The sequence below is a fragment of the Triticum aestivum genome, chromosome 7B, assembly GCF_018294505.1.
Source record: "Triticum aestivum cultivar Chinese Spring chromosome 7B, IWGSC CS RefSeq v2.1, whole genome shotgun sequence".
NCBI classification, from domain to species: domain Eukaryota; kingdom Viridiplantae; phylum Streptophyta; class Magnoliopsida; order Poales; family Poaceae; genus Triticum; species Triticum aestivum.
This window is the reverse complement of record NC_057813.1, coordinates 260,133,944-260,151,824: the sequence shown is the minus strand read 5'-3', so window position 1 is coordinate 260,151,824 and position 17,881 is coordinate 260,133,944. Positions and strand designations below refer to the sequence as shown.

At 44.3% G+C, this 17,881-nt stretch overlaps 1 protein-coding gene across 1 annotated transcript; it reads right to left on the bottom strand.

The window, feature by feature from the left end:
• Positions 1-367: 367 nt before the first annotated feature.
• Positions 368-2,028, bottom strand: LOC123160258 (NADH dehydrogenase [ubiquinone] iron-sulfur protein 5-B). Its single transcript, XM_044578063.1, has 2 exons — positions 1,731-2,028; positions 368-718 (listed from the first exon to the last, which is right to left on the bottom strand). The coding sequence occupies exons 1-2, from the start codon at positions 1,878-1,880 to the stop codon at positions 608-610; spliced, it is 261 nt and encodes an 86-aa protein (XP_044433998.1). The 5' UTR covers positions 1,881-2,028; the 3' UTR covers positions 368-607.
• Positions 2,029-17,881: the final 15,853 nt, after the last annotated feature.

Here is a 17,881-nt window from a genome sequence, read left to right as displayed (position 1 = left end):
TGAATTGTATTGAACCATCATGTTGCTCGCTACTTCCTCCGTTTCTAAGTATAAGTCGATTCCAACAAGTGACTACATACGGAGCAAAGTGAGCGAATCTACTCCCTCTGTAAACTAATATAAGAGCGTCTAGATAACTATTTTAGTGATCTAAACGCTCTTATATTAGTTTACGGAGGAAGTACACTCTAAAGTATGTCTACATACATCCGCATGTTGTAGTCCATTTAAAATGTCTAAAAAGACTTATACTCACTCCGGCCCATAATATAGGACGGTTTTTTACACTAATATAGTGTCACAAAACGTCTTACATTATTGGACGGAGGGAGTATTTAGGGGAGGGAGTATTTAGGAACGGAGGGAGTACAAGATATGCAGACATGCACAAACATCATGTTTCATGATTGAATCAAGCGTTTATTATCGCTTAATATCTCAAACATGCACAAACTTGATGACCAAGGTAGTTTATCAAACTCATGCTTTTAGAACAAGTCATGGAGGTGGGAGGGTGCAATGTTTAGGTAATTATTGCCTTGCTCATAGCCGAACATGGAAGCGCTTGCAACAAACAAAAGCATAAGAAAAAAATTGAAAAGGGATGCTAGTGGTGAGCTGCAACAGCAGGAGCTCCTTCGGCTTCCTCCTTGGCCTTGCGAGCAGCAGCTCTTATCTGACGTTGCTCCTCCTTGTAGATCCTGTTCCTGCGTTGGAACTGCAGTAGAAGAAATAACAAATGTTAAGTTTACGATTTCACTATCAGCTTACCATGATTCATAAATCACCCCGCACAATGAAATGGAAGTGCAGAATAATATGAGTTCAGACTGTCATCTTATCTAGCACCCGAAAATACTTCAATAACAATGAATGGAACGAAGCTGGTTCTAAGGTATTCCTTTTGCCAGGAAAATGGTTCTAAGGAATCGGTGTATTATCCCTTTGAAATAAAAAATTCTTATATGATCCTATCACACATGGCAGGATGTAACAGATACTCCCTTTGTAAAGAAATATAAGACCTATTAGTGATCTAAACGATCTTATATTCTTTACAAATGGAGTACTTGAGTATAATTACCTTTTTTTTTTACTAGTCACATCCTAGAATCAGCAATTGTCCTAATAAGTTTATCCCATCACCAGAAGCAGGAAGCTATCCGGAGAGCAAAATCTAGATAACAAATGTAAGTAGTTGGCTATCTGAGCCACAATTTCAGCGACTATCCTAAGAGATGATTGCACAAAAGACTCCGATACACGATCCTTTACAATACGCTTATCAAGGTTGACTGCAACACGCAATGAAATGGAGCATGTAAGAAGTCCGACCTAATTTGTCAAGCCTACAATGGGTTAAAGGATCCCTGCGCAATCCTACTTTGCCCGAACACGGCTACATCGAATCGATTCAGAAGGTCGATGGTTCATAACTAGGCTACATTGACGACGGAATATAACAAATGAACACATGACAATATCTACATGAACCCTCCAAGTTCGAGAACACATCGGGAACAATCGTTTTCTCTCTGTATATCGATACTGCCACGAAAGACCGGAAATGCCTGAAATTCCGGAGCGGCTCGCCTAGGTACGAATTACACGAGGCCCCGGCGACAGATCTAGGTAGCCGCCGGCTAGCGATGCGGCGGCAGATCAGACGAGGAAGGATAGATCTCTATCCATCTAGGCGTGGGGAGGAAGGGGGGAAGAAGGATGGGTACCTCCTTGGAGTGGTGGAGGCACTCGAGGTAGTCCTCGCGGAGGAGGCCGCAGTCGGAGGGCTGGCGGCAGCGGCTCATGCACGAGCTGAAGTCCAGCCAGAAGTCGTAGCACCGCCCCTTGTTCCCGTTGATGCCCCACCCGGACGCCATCGCCTCTTCTTCTCCGCCGTCGACCTTGGCAGCCTCTTCTTCTTCTCTCTCTCCGGTGGTCACTCAGGATGTCCCTACACTGCTCTCTCTCTCTCCACCTTCCTTCCCCTCACCAGACAATGTTGGCCCACGTACCATTCCCCTCATGGAGGAGTCACCATGTCTCTACCGGGCCTCGCGTTCGGCTCTGGGCCTCCAGTACCCGGGTATCCCCCCAATTCCTTCTTTCTCTACAGTCACCCGGCATCCCGTCAAGATTTCTCAAAAAAAAGGGGCATCCCCTCAACCCCTAATAACAAAACCCAGCATCCGCTCAAAAAAAAAGCAACCCCTGAAAAAAAAACGTCACCCAGCAATGGATTTTCTACCGTCATCATGTTGGGTGTCTTCAGAGATTGTTAAAAAAAAAGGTGTCTTGAGTTGTGGTCCGGGCTTTCGAGACTTGAAGATCTTTAATTTGGCTTTGCTTTCCAGGTAATCCTTAAGTTGCTACACGGACCAACTTTCCTTGGTGCAAAAATTCTCAAGTCGATATACTATCCAGCATGCTCTGTTTTGGAAGCTGAACTAGGGCCTCATCCATCACAGATTTGGCGCACTATTCTTGATGGACATGATATTATGGTTCAGAGAATTATTAGGAAGATTGGCACAGGAGAGAGCAAATATATTTGGCTCATAATTGGACCCGCGGAGCAGCTACAAAAGGCCGGTTACTGCACTCGTTCAAAACCCACCAGAGTTTGTGGCCAAGCTCACACTCTCTCCGTTTCTAAATATAAGTCTTTGTAGAGAATCCATTATAAACTATATACGAAGCAAAATGAGTGAATCTACACTCTAAAATATATCTACATACATTCGTATGTGATCCATAGTGAAATCTCTACAAAGACTTATATTTAAGAACGGAGGGAGTAGATCCCACCTCTTCTTTTTTGGCGTGAGGAGCCGGTGTGCAGGGTGTTCATTCCCTTTGATGCTAATGAGATATTGAAGACCCCCGTGTGCACCGAAAGAGTTGATGACTTTTAGGGAGTGGGGTGAAGAGAGCCGGGTTTTTTCTCTCCATGCGGTCCACTTACATAATGGTTGTTTAAACAAAAATTAGCAGGGAGGATTGGTTGGAGCATAATGGTGGATCCTCTGGCACTGAGGCGCAAGGTAAAAATTGGACCTTATTTCAGAAAATCAGTGCCTCACCAAAGCTAAAAGTGTTCGTGTGGCGGTTAGCACAACAATCCGTCCCTACGTGCGAGCTTCTCCACCACCCAAATATGGCCAATACCCCCGTGTGCATCCAGTGTGGACAAGACAACACTCGGCGTCATGCTTTGTGTTAGAATAAATCCGAGACATACCGTCGATCATCCGAGGACCAAGCAATCACATGAGCACGACACCGAGATTTGTTAACGAGGTTCACCGATATAACTACATCCCCGGGGCCTGACTATGGGCGCTCCTCCCCATGACACTGTCACAATACCGCACACCGGCCACCCGGGCACCGGCACACGCCGCTGGCTCCCCCCTTGCGCGCGTGTGCTATTATGTTGGCATAGGTTACATCGTGTGTCCAACTAGGATACGAGAGGCCTAGGATACAAGTGTCCAACTAGGACACAACACCGTATCCTATCTAAACACAATACTACTCAGAGTCCAACTGTAACCTACCTTATACACAATATTCGACACAACTCCAACAAACTCCACCTTGGTGAATATTCTCCACCACCTTGAATTTGTCCATGCGTCAAACTTTCATGTACATTGGACTTTTTATCCCATAAGTACCGCTCCTACTCCAAAGACTCCATATGACCCCACCTGCAACTTGTAGTCATCCCGAGTCAAATTTGCAGTTGTCTCACCACATGTATGACGACCAGAGCCTTGGCCCGTCATGTCCCGCGCGTACCGCACGCCTCGCCGCTTTTACCGCGTCGAGCCTCCTTTGTCCCAGTCGAGTCTCAAGGGTCGCGAAACCACACCACTCAACCCTTACTACAGAATACCACCGATCATCACCGACCGATGACGAGTTTCACGCTTCCATCAGACCACTGGGCTCCAGTCCGAATTACGTGTCACTCGCTTTTTTCCTCGCTGAATAGGCTTCGATTCTCTGGATCCTTACACCGTAGCCCCTCAATCCAGCTCCACCTTCAACATGACTCCATGGTAGATGATCAGTCCACCCTCGCGCCCCATCGACTTCAAGCTCTCATGTGCACCGTCTTGAATCAACCCCGCGTCATAGTCTTGTCTAAGCCACACAAGTCCTCAAACCTGCGCCACGTGTTTCCACGCCCAGAAGTCGGTCACCATCAGCATCACGCTCCTATGCCGTCGTCGCCGATCTCACCACCATCTTCTGTATCAACCGACTTGCGTCGATCCGTTAGACTGTCCAAATCTGACCGAGCCGAACTCGTTCGACTGTACGACACGCTCAAGGCTCCCAAATCGTCAACCCTGACTGCCATCCATACACAAATTGTGTACCAAACAAAAGAAGACCAAAATAAAATCCCTTGTAGCCTTCCCGTGTGCACGTACCAAAAGAGATCAATAACAAGCTAGCTAGTCAAACTACAATCCGTCACATATAGCTTCTAAACTTGTATTTCTTTCCTCTTTTTAGATAGCATCACGCCTGATCCTTGGTCCTTGCGCCAATAATTTTTGTCCAAACAAATCTCGTGTACGTTGCCCCGATTGCTTCTCCGATGGTGGTTTCACCCGTCCCTGCTTGCGCCGCCACAACAGCCCAAACGCCCGCACGCTGCTCGTGCCATGGGCCGCTGTCTCCTGCGATCCACAGCCCTTTAGCCAGCCCCACGCCCGGGCCTTAGACCGCTGCTGCTGACTGCGCTCGTGCGAAGCTGCACGTGCATGGTTCAATGATACGTTACTGGTTTTAATTCCCAAGGTAACAAATCCCGTCTTACTTTCACAGTTTCGCCTCATAAGTTTATGCAATGTCTTCTACAAGATTGCCTCTAAGGTGTTAGCGAATCGTCTGAAGGCCGTGTTGCCTGATATTATATCCGAAGAGCAGTCTGAATTTGTGCCTGCTAGACATGATGAAGGCTTATGACAGAGTGGAGTGGCCCTATCTCAATACTATTATGGAGAAACTTGGTTTCGCGCCACAATGGGTTAAAGTTATCATGACTATGATTAGTTCAGTATCTTTTTCAGTAATGTTCAATGGTGTCAAATCAGAGGTGTTCAAGCCTACACGTGGTATTCGACAGGGAGACCCGATCTCATCGTATCTTTTTTTGTTGGCAGCAGAGGGCCTTTCGTGCCTCCTAAAGTCTCAGAACCAGTCATCCCAGCTCAGCGGCATTAAGGTGGCACCATCGGCTCCGCCGGTGAACCATCTTTTATTCGCGGATGATAGCCTACTGTTTTTCAGGGCAAGTGTTGACGGAGCAGAATCGGTTTCAAACCTATTGGATACATACTGCAATGCATCGGGACAGAGAGTTAACAGGGATAAGTCATCCATCCTTTTTAGTAGGGGATGCCCAGAAATAGTACGGACTGCTGTGAAGGGTTTTTTGTAAGTTCCAAATGAATCACTCAATGACAAATATCTGGGAATGCCATCTGATGTGGGGCACTCCAAGAAAGGGACGTTCAAATACCTGAGTGACCGAGTCTGGAATAAGGTAAAAGGATGGATGAGCAAGTGCTTGTCGGCAGGAGGAAAGGAGGTGCTAATAAAATCGGTAGCTCAAGCTATCCCGGTTTTTTCCATGTCGTGTTTTAAGTTGCCAAGAGGTCTTTATGATCACATAAAGACTATCATCAGAAAGTTTTGGTGGGGATGTAAACAAGGAGAGCGCAAATCAGCATGGGTTTCATGGGACGTGATGACGAGGCCAAAATATTTGGGGGGTAGGATTCAGAGATATGGAATTGTTCAATCTCGCGCTGCTGGCCAGACAAGCCTGGAGGATACTGCATGAACCGACCACTTTAAGTGCAAGATTATTGAAGGCATCTTATTTCCCTAACTCATCTATTCTTGAGGCCGAGCTGGGTTCACGTCCATCTCAAATATGGCGTGCAATTCTAGAGGGGCGAGATGTGTTGCAACATGGAATAATCAGAAGGATTGGCAATGGCTTATCTACACGCATCTGGGAGGACAACTGGATTCCCAAAGAAACAACTCCAAAACCAATTGCATCATTAGTGGCGACACCTCCCAGGAGGGTATCCGATCTGCTGTCTCCGGCCACCGCCTCATGGAATGAAACCTTAGTGCGTACGATTTTCTTACCCTTCGATGCTGAAGCGATCCTAAAGATCCCAGTGTGCACACGAAATACGGAGGACTTTTGGGCTTGGAACCCGGACAGGAAGGGCAGGTTTACAGTCAGTTCGGCATACAAGCTCCTAGTATCAACAAAACTTCAAAGAGAAGCTTGGCTAGAAGGACGGGGTGATTCATCATCAACTGCTAGAGAAGAGGAAGCTTGGGGCCGTCTATGGCAGCTGAAAGTCCCATCAAAGATCAGAGTTTTTCTGTGGCGTCTCGCTCATCACTCCATACCAACTACGGATGTCCTACATAGACGGAATATGGCAACGCAAAGTGCGTGTCCGCTGTGTGGATGCCAAGACTCGTGGAGACATGCTCTATTGTCATGCACTATGTCGAGGTGCATCTGGGCCTTGTCGGATGAAACCCTTGTGTCGTGGATGACAGGGAACGAGGAACCTCATGCGAAGAACTGGTTGTTTGAACTTCATGAGACATTAGACCACGTGAGCTTCACGAGAATGGTCGTTACTTTGTGGGTTGTTTGGTACGCGAGGTGGAAGGCAATTTATGAATATTTGTTCCAAAACCCACACTAGACAGTATCTTTTGTAGACTCTTATCTTCAGGAGCTACAACAAATCCCAGCTGCTAAACAAAAAGTGCAAGTACTTGGAGTTTCAGGGCAGCAACGCCGTTGGAACCCATCTCCTGCTGGGGTTGGTAAAATCAATGTGGATGGTGCAGTAGCAAGGCACAGACGAGTGGGAGTGGCTGTTGCAGTCTGCCGAGACTCTAACGGTAATTTTCTGGGCTCATCAGCAGTTGTCTTTAAAGGAATTAGAGACCCTCTTATATTGGAAACATACGTTTGCCGAGAAGCCCTATCTTTGGCGGAGGATCTCTACGAGCAGAATATCATGGTAGCCTCAGACTGCCAAGGTGTGGTGCAAGATATCAATGAAGGCACAGGGGGTGTCAATGCGGCTGTTATACATGAAATCATAGACCGTAGAGCGAGTTTCTCTTCTTGCTCGTTTGTTTTTGAGCGAAGAAACAATAACTTCGAGGCTCATAATCTCGCTAAATTCGCTTATAATTAAGATATAGGAAGGCATATTTGGTTGGGCACTCCTCATGACCCAAACCGTGTACCTATGAACATTGTTTTGAATCAATAAAGCGAGCGAGATTTCTCAAAAAAAAACATGCACAGTTCCAACACCAATCTGATCTCGACGAGTCTTCGTCCAGAACGCCCACGCCGCTAGCTTCGACTGTTACGTCGCCTTCCGTCACTGCTTCCGGTGCAAATTACATAATCGCGATCGTCAACACCACCAACGAAATCAACCAGCCAACGAGCTATCCTCTTAATCAACCTTCCATGACCTCCGAACAACCTAGCTTATGATACCACTTGTTAGAATAAATCCGAGGCATACCGTCGATCATCCGAGGATTAAGCAATCACATGAGCTCGACACTGAGATTTGTTAACGAGGTTCATCGATATGGCTACATCCCCGAAGGCTGACTATGTGCGCTCCTCCCCATGACACCGTCACAATACCGCACACCGGCCACCCGGGCGCCGGCTCCCCCTTGCGCGCCTGTGCTATTATGTTGGCATAGATTATATCGTGTGTCTAGCCCCGCTATATATGAGAGGCCTAGGATACAAGTGTCCAACTAGGACACGGCATCATATCCTATCTAAACACAATACTACTCAGAGTCCAACTGTAACCTACCTTATACACACTATTCGACACAATCCAACACTTTGCTCGATTGTTTTGTTTCATGGCTAGGAGAGTTTGGGCGCTCTCATCAGAGGAACTACTAGAAAGACAATTTAATACAAGAAACTGTCAATTTAAAAATGAAGGCAACTTCATTACGCAGAGTGGACTAGCACCACTTAGCCCACTTTTGCTCTAAACGTTCGTTCTTTGACAAGAAATTGATGAAACGAAACACAATTCATTGAGAAAAATAATGTTTACACAACAGTTTTTCATTTACATTGTCTATATATTATGCTACTCTGCAGGCCACAGTTTTCCTTGCTGTGGCGCTTATTCAGCAGTAGCAACACAAAATCTCACTTATTGTCTTTATTCACAAGGGAAGCGGATCGCCCCCCCCCCCCCCCCCTCCTCTCTCTCTCTGTGTTAGCATGTGTCTTCCGTACGCGGGGACGCTCTTAATTCGATTAGGAAAACTAGGACACACTGGTAAGTACAGTGTCACATATCCACGGTACATGGCAACACTTTCACTCTCAATTCAGAATTTTGTGCAGATCCCTTCCTTCTTTTGTGGTAGTACAAAATAAGGTAGCCTTAGCCGGGTTCTTTTGTTCCGCGCCATCTGGGTATCAGAGAAACTAGACCAAACATCTGCATTCAGAAGGAACCCAATGTCAATCCAAATGTTCGGGAATTTCATATTAGCATGGATTTTCTTTTAGGAGCAATGCAGATCAAAGCATGCAGGTGACCTTATTTGTCCCATGTAGTTAGTTGTCAATCTTGAAGGAGGTAGTCAAGCCAGCGTCACCTTCTTGCCTTTCGACTCTCTAGCCTGCATAACATTCTTTCAGTAATTGTGCAAGAAATACCACACTAAAAAGATAGTATGGGGATAATTCAAATGTTCAATCCGGAAATATGGGGATAATTCAAATGTTCAATCCGGAAATATGTAGTATGGACACTGTGAAATTGGGTAACAACTAGCACCTTCGTGGAAAGGGACTTCCTGGACGACACAAATTCGCCAAACTCCTTATCGTACCCCGACTTATCATCAGCTGGTGTAGAAGGTCTAGCCTTCATAGCAACAGACACGAGAAGTTCTTTGCTGATACACGGTTCTCTTTCCGGGATACCGTCCTGCCTGCTGTCCAGAACTTCATGAACCGCTGCCAACCCAGCATCTGTTAGAATAGCTGCGAGATCAGCACCAGTAAATCCTTCAGTCAAGGAAGCAACGTCTTCCAAACTGGCATCACTTGCCAGTGAAACCTGAGACCAACAGAAGACATAAGAACGAAGCCAAAATTAAGAAGAATGTAGATGCGGAGAAAATAAACTGTCATGAATTCACATATATTCCTGATCATATAAGTGAACGTAGTATTCTCTGCTGAAATTGCTCATAAAACGAGAGAAACTACATAACTGACCAAATACTGAAATAGAAAGTCCTCCCTCCGTTCACAAATATAAGATGTTCTAACTTTTTTTCTGAATTGGATGCATATAGACACGTTTTAGTATGTTTATTCACTCATTTCAATCCGTATGTAGTCCATATTGAAATATTCAAAACATCTCATATTTGTGAACGGGGGAGTAATTATGAGGTATATTTTTAGGGGTTCAAGATTTACATAGAGAAACTGAGGGTACATCCACTCTAGTCTATTGAGAAATGTTTTTTCTAATCTAGGAGCAAAAACAAACTCATGAACAGTACACCTGGAAAACTAGATAGAAAATTGCTGATGTTCCAATAACTGGTGAATAACCAATATGACACTCCCTCAGATCCAAATTAATTGTCGCAGCTTTAGTACAACATTGTACTCCACTAAAGTTGCACTAAAGCTGCGACAATTAATATGGATCGGAGGGAGTGCTAAATTTCACCGTAAAATATCATACAGAAAAGGACAACATGACAGAACAAACGACAAAACTAACAATGCATTTTATATGAAATCTCACCGTCCTAGAGTGCACTTTCAGAATTTCTACACGCTCATCCCATCGAGGAAAATCACAAAAGACAAGACGATCGAATCTTCCAGGGCGCAAGAGTGCCGCATCAATTAATTGTGGTTTGCAGCACATAACAAAATTAGCAACCCATCAGAAAACGGAATGCAATAAAGTAAGCATTTGAATAAACAAAATCCTCATTGGTAAAAACCACAGCATTTCATCCTATGCTCACTGAAATTATGAAGACTCAACCACAGAAAGAAACATAGGACAAAAGGATAGACTGACAGAGATTACAATCCAAAAGTAGAGACTGCAACCTGTTTTGCTTTGAGCGTTTGAGAACTAACCTTGTAGCAGCAAATACAAATACTCCAGTCAAGGTTTCGACACCATCTAGTTCAGTTAAGAACTGCACAAATACAATTAGAACAACACAGATCACAGCAAGAAAATAACTAGATAATGTTCTGCCTTTTTTGTTACTGAAGACCCACCTACTGAAGTTGAGTAGCAGCAAAGGCAGTTACTTACCTGATTGACAACACGATCAGAAACTCCTGCACTATGTGTTCCTCGTTGGGGTGCAATGGAGTCAAATTCATCAAAAAATAGTAAGCATGGTGCTGCCGCAGCAGCCTTTGCAAAAAAGTCGCGAACCTGGAATCAACTCATTAATATCAGAACATGGTGATCTCAGTGGTCTTTTGCAACACAAAGAGTAACTATATTCAACAGTAAGACAGGTTTGGGCAATACAAGGCGCAGCGAAATATCATGCTTTCGCGGCACTTTCTTCTAATACAAAAAGATGTGCTTTTAGAAGCGTATTCTAGAAGAAAAATAAGGGAAAAAAAATCCCAAGTATTCTTTATATATGTGCATGAAACTAGAAAAGGGCAAAGACCAGAATCAGATCACAGTACTCCCTCCGTTTTTGTTTACTCTGCATATTAGGTTTGACTAAAGTCAAACCTCCTAAAGTTTGACCAAGTTTTTTTAAATATATAAACATTTACCATAACAAATCTATTTGATGTGAAAGTACATTTAAAAATAAATCTAATGGTATTGCTTTGTTACTGTATATGTTAATATTTTTGTTTATAAACTTTGTCAAAGTTTACAAAGCTTGACTTTGACCAAAGCTAATATGCGGACTAAATAAAAACGGTGGGAGTATTAAAAAAGAGAAGTTCCTTACAGATTGCTCGGAAGAACCAATGTACTTATTCAACAGCTCTGGACCCTTGACTGAAATGAACCGCAGAGAGCAAGCTGCAGCTGCAACCCTCACAATATGTGTTTTACCGCATCCAGGTGGCCCATAGAGGAGGATGCTCGACCGCATCCGTACGGGTGCCTTAGTAAAGACGTTTGGGTATTTTGATGGCAATTCAAGAGTCTAATAAGGAGAAAAATAAATATAAGTAGGACCATCTTATTATACAGGTAACAAAATGAAGGAGTGTAGAAGATAGTTAGTTGACCATGAGCATATAACTTACAAACCAATGTCAATGTTCATTAAAAAATTGTTCTAAACTGGCTTATTAATGTCTTGCACAATCCCTTTGAATACAACAACAATGTTCACTGTAATGTATCTAACAGTCAGTACACTTCAACGTCCCCAGAAGTCAGAAGAAAAGGCTATTACCGCTAAGGTCCTCAACAGTTTAGTTTCAGACCTTGGCGCACGGATAATTTGTATGTTCCGTTAGCTATTGGTATTCATCCCCTGAACAATGGCCATTGATACCCTAATGGAATTAGTACCAGTCAACATATCTTAAAGCTCAGGTTACAATATACTCCCTCCGTCCCAAAATAAGTGTCTCAACCTTAGTACAATTTTGTACTAAAGCTAGTACAAAGTTGAGATACTTATTTTGGGATGGAGGGAGTAGAAATTAGTAAAACTTTTACAGCCAAGAAGATTCGGTGTTGTGAGCTCCTCAGAGTGGCATCATGTTTAACATAAGCTGATGGAAATAATTTGAAGAAGTCAAGAAATGTGCACCTCTTTAATAATAGTTACTGCTTCGTTAAGCCCTCCAACATCTTCCCAACCACCATTATTACCATCAGGAGCATATTTCCTAAGATCACGCATGGCAACAAGAAGGAAGTCATGCAGCGCTTTCAAGAAGTCGTCCTTCACCAGCGTTGGGTTTACAGAGTTCAAACAGGCAGAAGGAAGGACAAAGCGAGAGGCAGCAGCGTGCACAGCCCTATCAACCAGAATTCCCTGCAATACAGTGGTATATATATATGCATAAGCCGCAGATTGTTCACAAAACACATCACATACATCACAATTTACCTGCTAGACCTACTCCTATCCAAATAAAATTTATGTCCCCCAAAATTGCAGCAATATTACAAATAATAATATGATAAGGTGCTCTATGACAAGCAGGTTACATGATTGAGCTACAAGTATGCTCTGATTATAAGAGAAATTACAAATACTACTTTTGGACATGCTTGTCAATACCAGATAGTCAATAAAGAGCAGTTGCATGATAAAAGGAAACATTACCAAGTCATATGCATCATAGCCATCACATTTCGACGCTATCTCTGAAATAATTTCCTCAGAACACTGTAACTTATGCTCCTCAACTTGATGTTTCAATAGTGCTTCACGCTCAGGGATGGCAAGAGCACGGAGTTCAACGTGGAAATCAAATCTCCCTGTGGAATTTCTTATTAGTTCGTCAGAAGTTGTTGATGCAACTCCAGACTAGAAGAAAAATGCGGAAGAAAATAACCAGATGATGTCAGCTCTTGAGGAAGACTCTGAAGTGATTGAACTGAAGCCATCAGTGCAATAGGTCCATATCCACATGCATTACGACTTTTATCCTACCGAGAATACAGGGTAAAGCTAAGCAAGTAAGGCATACAAGTACTCTTGTAAAACAAGAGCAGCCTACCATATCAAGATGGCCGTTAATACAACTTAATTTTTACATATCATAACAACGTAAATAAGGAAAAATATGATAACACCTGCTTACCTTGTACTCGTCCAGGATGTCAGTCAAGTATCTTACTAGCGAATCAGAAGAACTGGACGATTGGGATACTTGAGGATCTGAAGAGATTGAAATTACATTGTCTAGATCATCAAATATGATGATAGAAGGTGAATGAAGCAAAGCTTCAGAAATGCTCTCTTCAATTGTTTGCCTTGTCTCCTTAGCCTTGCCAATTGCAAGTTTGGAACAATCCATATATATTCTGCTCTTGACAACAAAATCCACCTTTCATTGATATATTTTTAGGTGCAATGATCATTATTTTAAAAGAAAAAACTCAGTTTCTTGTAAAGAATGGCTTACATGTGTGCTAGTATCTCTTGATGGTCTTCGAAGTATTTTGCAGCAGCCCGTGTCAAAGCAGTTTTCCCAGAACCCTGAAACAGAACGTGGAGTTAAACAAATTGGAAAAGGAAAAAAAACATAACCCCGAGCTCAAATTAATTTCGCAATCACAGACAAGTTATGTCAATAGAGATGTAAAATTTCACAAGAGAAACTGGGTATCATTACATACTCGAGGCCCATGGACAAGAACATGTCCAGGAAAGGGAAGCTTTAGCCTGTTAAATAACCTCAGAGCAGTTGAAGACACGAGCACAGATAGTCCTACAAAGAGGAAAGCATTCAAATCATGAAGTAAAGAACAATATTAGCGATATTTCTAAGTATCTAAAAAATAAAATTCAAAAAAGTAAACATTTGCACGTTCAGTGGAGAAAGAAAATACTTTTTGTCACATCCGACATTGCATTCTCCATCCAACCTAACGAAGATCGAGTCAGCTTAAAATCATTGTCGAAGCCATCGTCCACAACAGAATCAAATGATAAAGCTTCACCCAGCTCCAACCTCCCGAAATTCAATTCCAAGTTTTCAAAATCATCAGTTGGGGCTTTCCAAGTAATCTCAACATTGCCTTGTGAATTGTTGTAAGCAGGGTTTTCAAAAGTAATTGTTAACAGGTAGAGAAAATCATCTCCTTTTCTTAGTTTCCCATCTACCACTTCAAAATGGATCAAAACTTTGGCTGGTAAAACTACTGAACTTATCTCAGAATTTTCAGCATGAAAGGCCAATTCTTTAAGTTGCCCAATAAGCCAATGCTTAATAAGTACCTTCTGTTCTGACATGGATTCAGAAATACTATCAGCATCTGCACTCAGAAGATGCTCATTGCTAGGAGCTTTCTGGAAGAAATTGCCATTTTCTAAAGGAACACTGGTGTTCCTCCAAGTGTCCTTTTCATAACCGCCTAAATCGCTGTTATCATGCACATATTTTTCGTGCATACTGAAATGTAACGGACACATTTTCATTATAGGCTCATCCTTCTTGACATTAGCAGTGTATTTCTTCACATAAACCACTGGAACAGACAAACACCATTTCAGATAATTGCAAAGTAAGCAGCAGAGAAGATGCAACAATAGACTGGCAAAATGGCTATTGAGAAATGCTTCAATTTATAACCATAATTCATAGATTAAAACTGGATAACTCTTGGTATACGGAAGAAAAATCTGGTCTGTGAACTCACATGAATGTGTGTCTGCACTTATAAAGTGACGAATAGAGTAGGGAAGCATAACATGTCCTTTAGCAACAGAGTCTGAGAATAAGATATAGATGTTATGAAGTGAGCCTATATTCCATCGGGCCAACAGGCCAGCACATATACATGAAGGGAAATAAGCAAAGAAGCCCCTATACAATATGATAACTACACACACAGCACAACCCTGTTCTAACACCCCCCCTCAAACTCAAGGGGGATCTTGGACACCGAGTTTGGACAGGAAAAAGCTGTGTTGGGACCGTGTCTGAGCTTTCGTCAGAAAATCAGCAAGCTGAAGCTCCGAGGGCACATACTGAGGGGCCACAATTCTGTCTTGCACCTGAGAACGAGTGTAGGAGGCATCAACACCGATGTGCTTGGTGAGCTCATGCTTAACAGGATCACGGGCAATGCTGAGTGCCCCAGTGCTGTCGGAGAGCAGAGGGGTCGGTGTAGCAGTGGAAACACCAAAATCCTGAAGAAGCCATCGTAGCCAAGTAATTTCTGCAGTCACGGACGCCATAGCTCGCAGCTCAGCCTCAGCACTGGAGCGAGATACAGCATTCTGCTTCTTGGTCTTCCAGGCAATCAGGGAGGAGCCAAGAAAAACACAATAGGCAGAGAGAGAGCGGCGATCAGTGGGATCGCTGGCCCAGGTAGCATCACAGTAGGCCTGAAGCTGAAGAGAGCTGGAGCGAGGGAAGAATAAGCGACGAGTCACGGTACCACGAAGGTAACGAAGAACACGAAGAAGGTGACTGTAGTGAAGTTGAGTGGGAGCAGAGACAAACTGACTTAGAATGTGCACAGCATAAGAAATGTCAGGACGAGTGATGCCTAGATAGACAAGGCTCCCAACAAGATGGCGGTAGCGTGTGGGATCTGCAAGGGGTTCACCCTCACCAGGACGAAGATGGAGACCAAACTCCATAGGAGTGTCAACCGTGCGCTGATCAGTGAGGCAGGCACGAGTGAGAAGATCTTGGATGTACTTCTCTTGAGAGAGATAAATACCCTCAGGGGAAGAAATGATCTCAAGTCCAAGAAAGTAGCGAAGAGAACCCAAATCAGTCATCAAGAATTGCTCATGTAGACGTTTCTTCACAAAATCAATGAATTGGTGGTCAGCCCCTGTGATAATCATGTCATCAACATAGAGTAGTAAAAGGGTGCGACCGCGAGGAGAAGTGTGAATAAACAGAGCAGGATCATGAACACTAGCAGAGAACCCGATCCTTGTGATGACGGCGGAGAAACGCTCAAACCAGGTACGAGGAGCTTGTTTCAGCCCGTAAAGAGCGCGCCGAAGGCGACAGACAGTGCCATCAGAGACAGTATAGCCAGGAGGCGGCTGCATATAGACCACTTCCCGCAGCTCACCATTCAAGAAGGCATTCTTGACATCTAATTGAGAGATGGACCACTGCCGAACAGCAGCAACAGCCAAAAGAGTGCGAACAGTGGTCATGTGAGCAACAGGAGCAAAAGTCTCATCATAGTCACGACCATACTCCTGCTGGAAGCCACGCGCAACAAGACGAGCTTTGTAGCGCACGAGAGAACCATCTGAATGTGTCTTAACCTTGTAGACCCATTTGCAAGTGATGGGTCTAACGCCTGTAGGCAGGGGTACAAGGTCCCAAGTGCCTGTGCGCTCAAGAGCATGAATTTCCTCTGCCATAGCATGCTGCCATTCAGAATGAGCAGCAGCCTCACGATATGTAGACGGCTCAACAAGAGTGGTAGCAGCAGCAACATAGTACGCAGGAGGCTGGAGAGTGTGGCGATCACGCAGATTATACCGAGGAGCAGGAGGGGTAGGTGGTTCTGAAGGAATGGGACCCAACAGGGAAGGAGTGGAAGTGGAAGTGGGCGCATCCGAGGGAGAAGGGTGCCGAGCACGACGGGAGTAGACAAAAGGAAGCGGAGAGAGAGGGGAAGTGGAAGGTGGCGCATCAGAGGGAGAAGGGTGTTGAGCACGACGGGAGTAGGTAAAAGGAAAAGGAGAGAGAGTGGATGGCTCAACCCGAGTAGGAGAGTCAGGAATAGAAACCTCATCCTGTGTAAGCTGAAGCTCATGAGCAGACACAGGTGAAAGGCTAGGAGTGGACCTACCAGGTGACGATAAAGGTGAAGAATCAGGTAGAGTCAAAAAAGAGAGAGGCTCGACTAACGACTCGGTTGTGGCAGTAGAAGAATGACGAGGGTAGAAGGAGCGAGACTCATCAAAAGTGACATCTTTGGAGATTCTCAGTCTTCGAGCAATAGGGTCCCAGCAACGGTAACCTTTGTGCTCCAAACTGTAGCCAAGGAAAACACATTCAACAGATTGAGCAGTCAATTTGGTGCGTTCATGAGGGTGGAGAAGAACAAAACAGGCACAACCAAACAGGCGTAGACCACTATAATCAGCTGGACCATCACCTAGATGATCAACTGGTATCCCTCCCTGAAGAGCAACAGAAGGCTGAATATTAATGAGATAAACAGCGGTAGAGACAGCCTCAGCCCAAAAGTGCGGGGGAACAGCAGAAGATAAAAGAAGAGCCCGAGCAGTCTCAAGGACGTGACGATGTTTGCGTTCAGCCACCCCATTTTGAGCGTGTGCACCAGGACAGGAATACTGAGGAAGGGTACCCTGTTCAGCAAGGAAACCACGAAGCGCACGAGATAAGTACTCGCCAGCCGAATCAGCACGAAAAACTCGAACAGAGGAATCATACTGAGTGCGAACCATGGTAGCAAACGACTTGTAAATTTGAAGCACTTGACTACGAGATGACATAAAGTAGATCCAAGTGTGGCGAGAAAAATCATCAATGAAAATTATATAATATTTGTGACCCCCTTTCGAAACAAAGGGGGCAGGACCCCATACATCAGAGTGAACAAGTTCAAAAGGTCGTTGAGAAACAGAATTACTAGAGGGATATGGAAGTTGTATCTGCTTGCCAAGCTTACAACCCATACAAGTTAGTGAACTATCACCAGATACAGACCCTAGAACACCACTCCTAACCAAAGAAGACAAGCGGGAGCCACAAATGTGACCCAATCGATGATGCCACTGAGCGAAGGATGTGGTGGAGGTGGCAGCTGAAGCAAAAGGGGTGGTGATGTCCGACTGGCTAGAGGACGCAGCGGAAGGAAGGCGCAGCCAATCGAGCTCCCAAAGGCGCTGAGAGTCATGGCGCCGAGGACCGATCCCAACCAGAGTCCCCGTACGACGATCCTGAACACAACAAGAGTCAGAATCCAGAATAACACGACAACCCAAGTCAGTAAGTTGACCAGCAGATAGAAGTTGCATAGTCAGCTTAGGAACATGAGAAACGGCAGGGACATGAAAAGAAGACGTGGAAAGAGTCCCTCTTGCG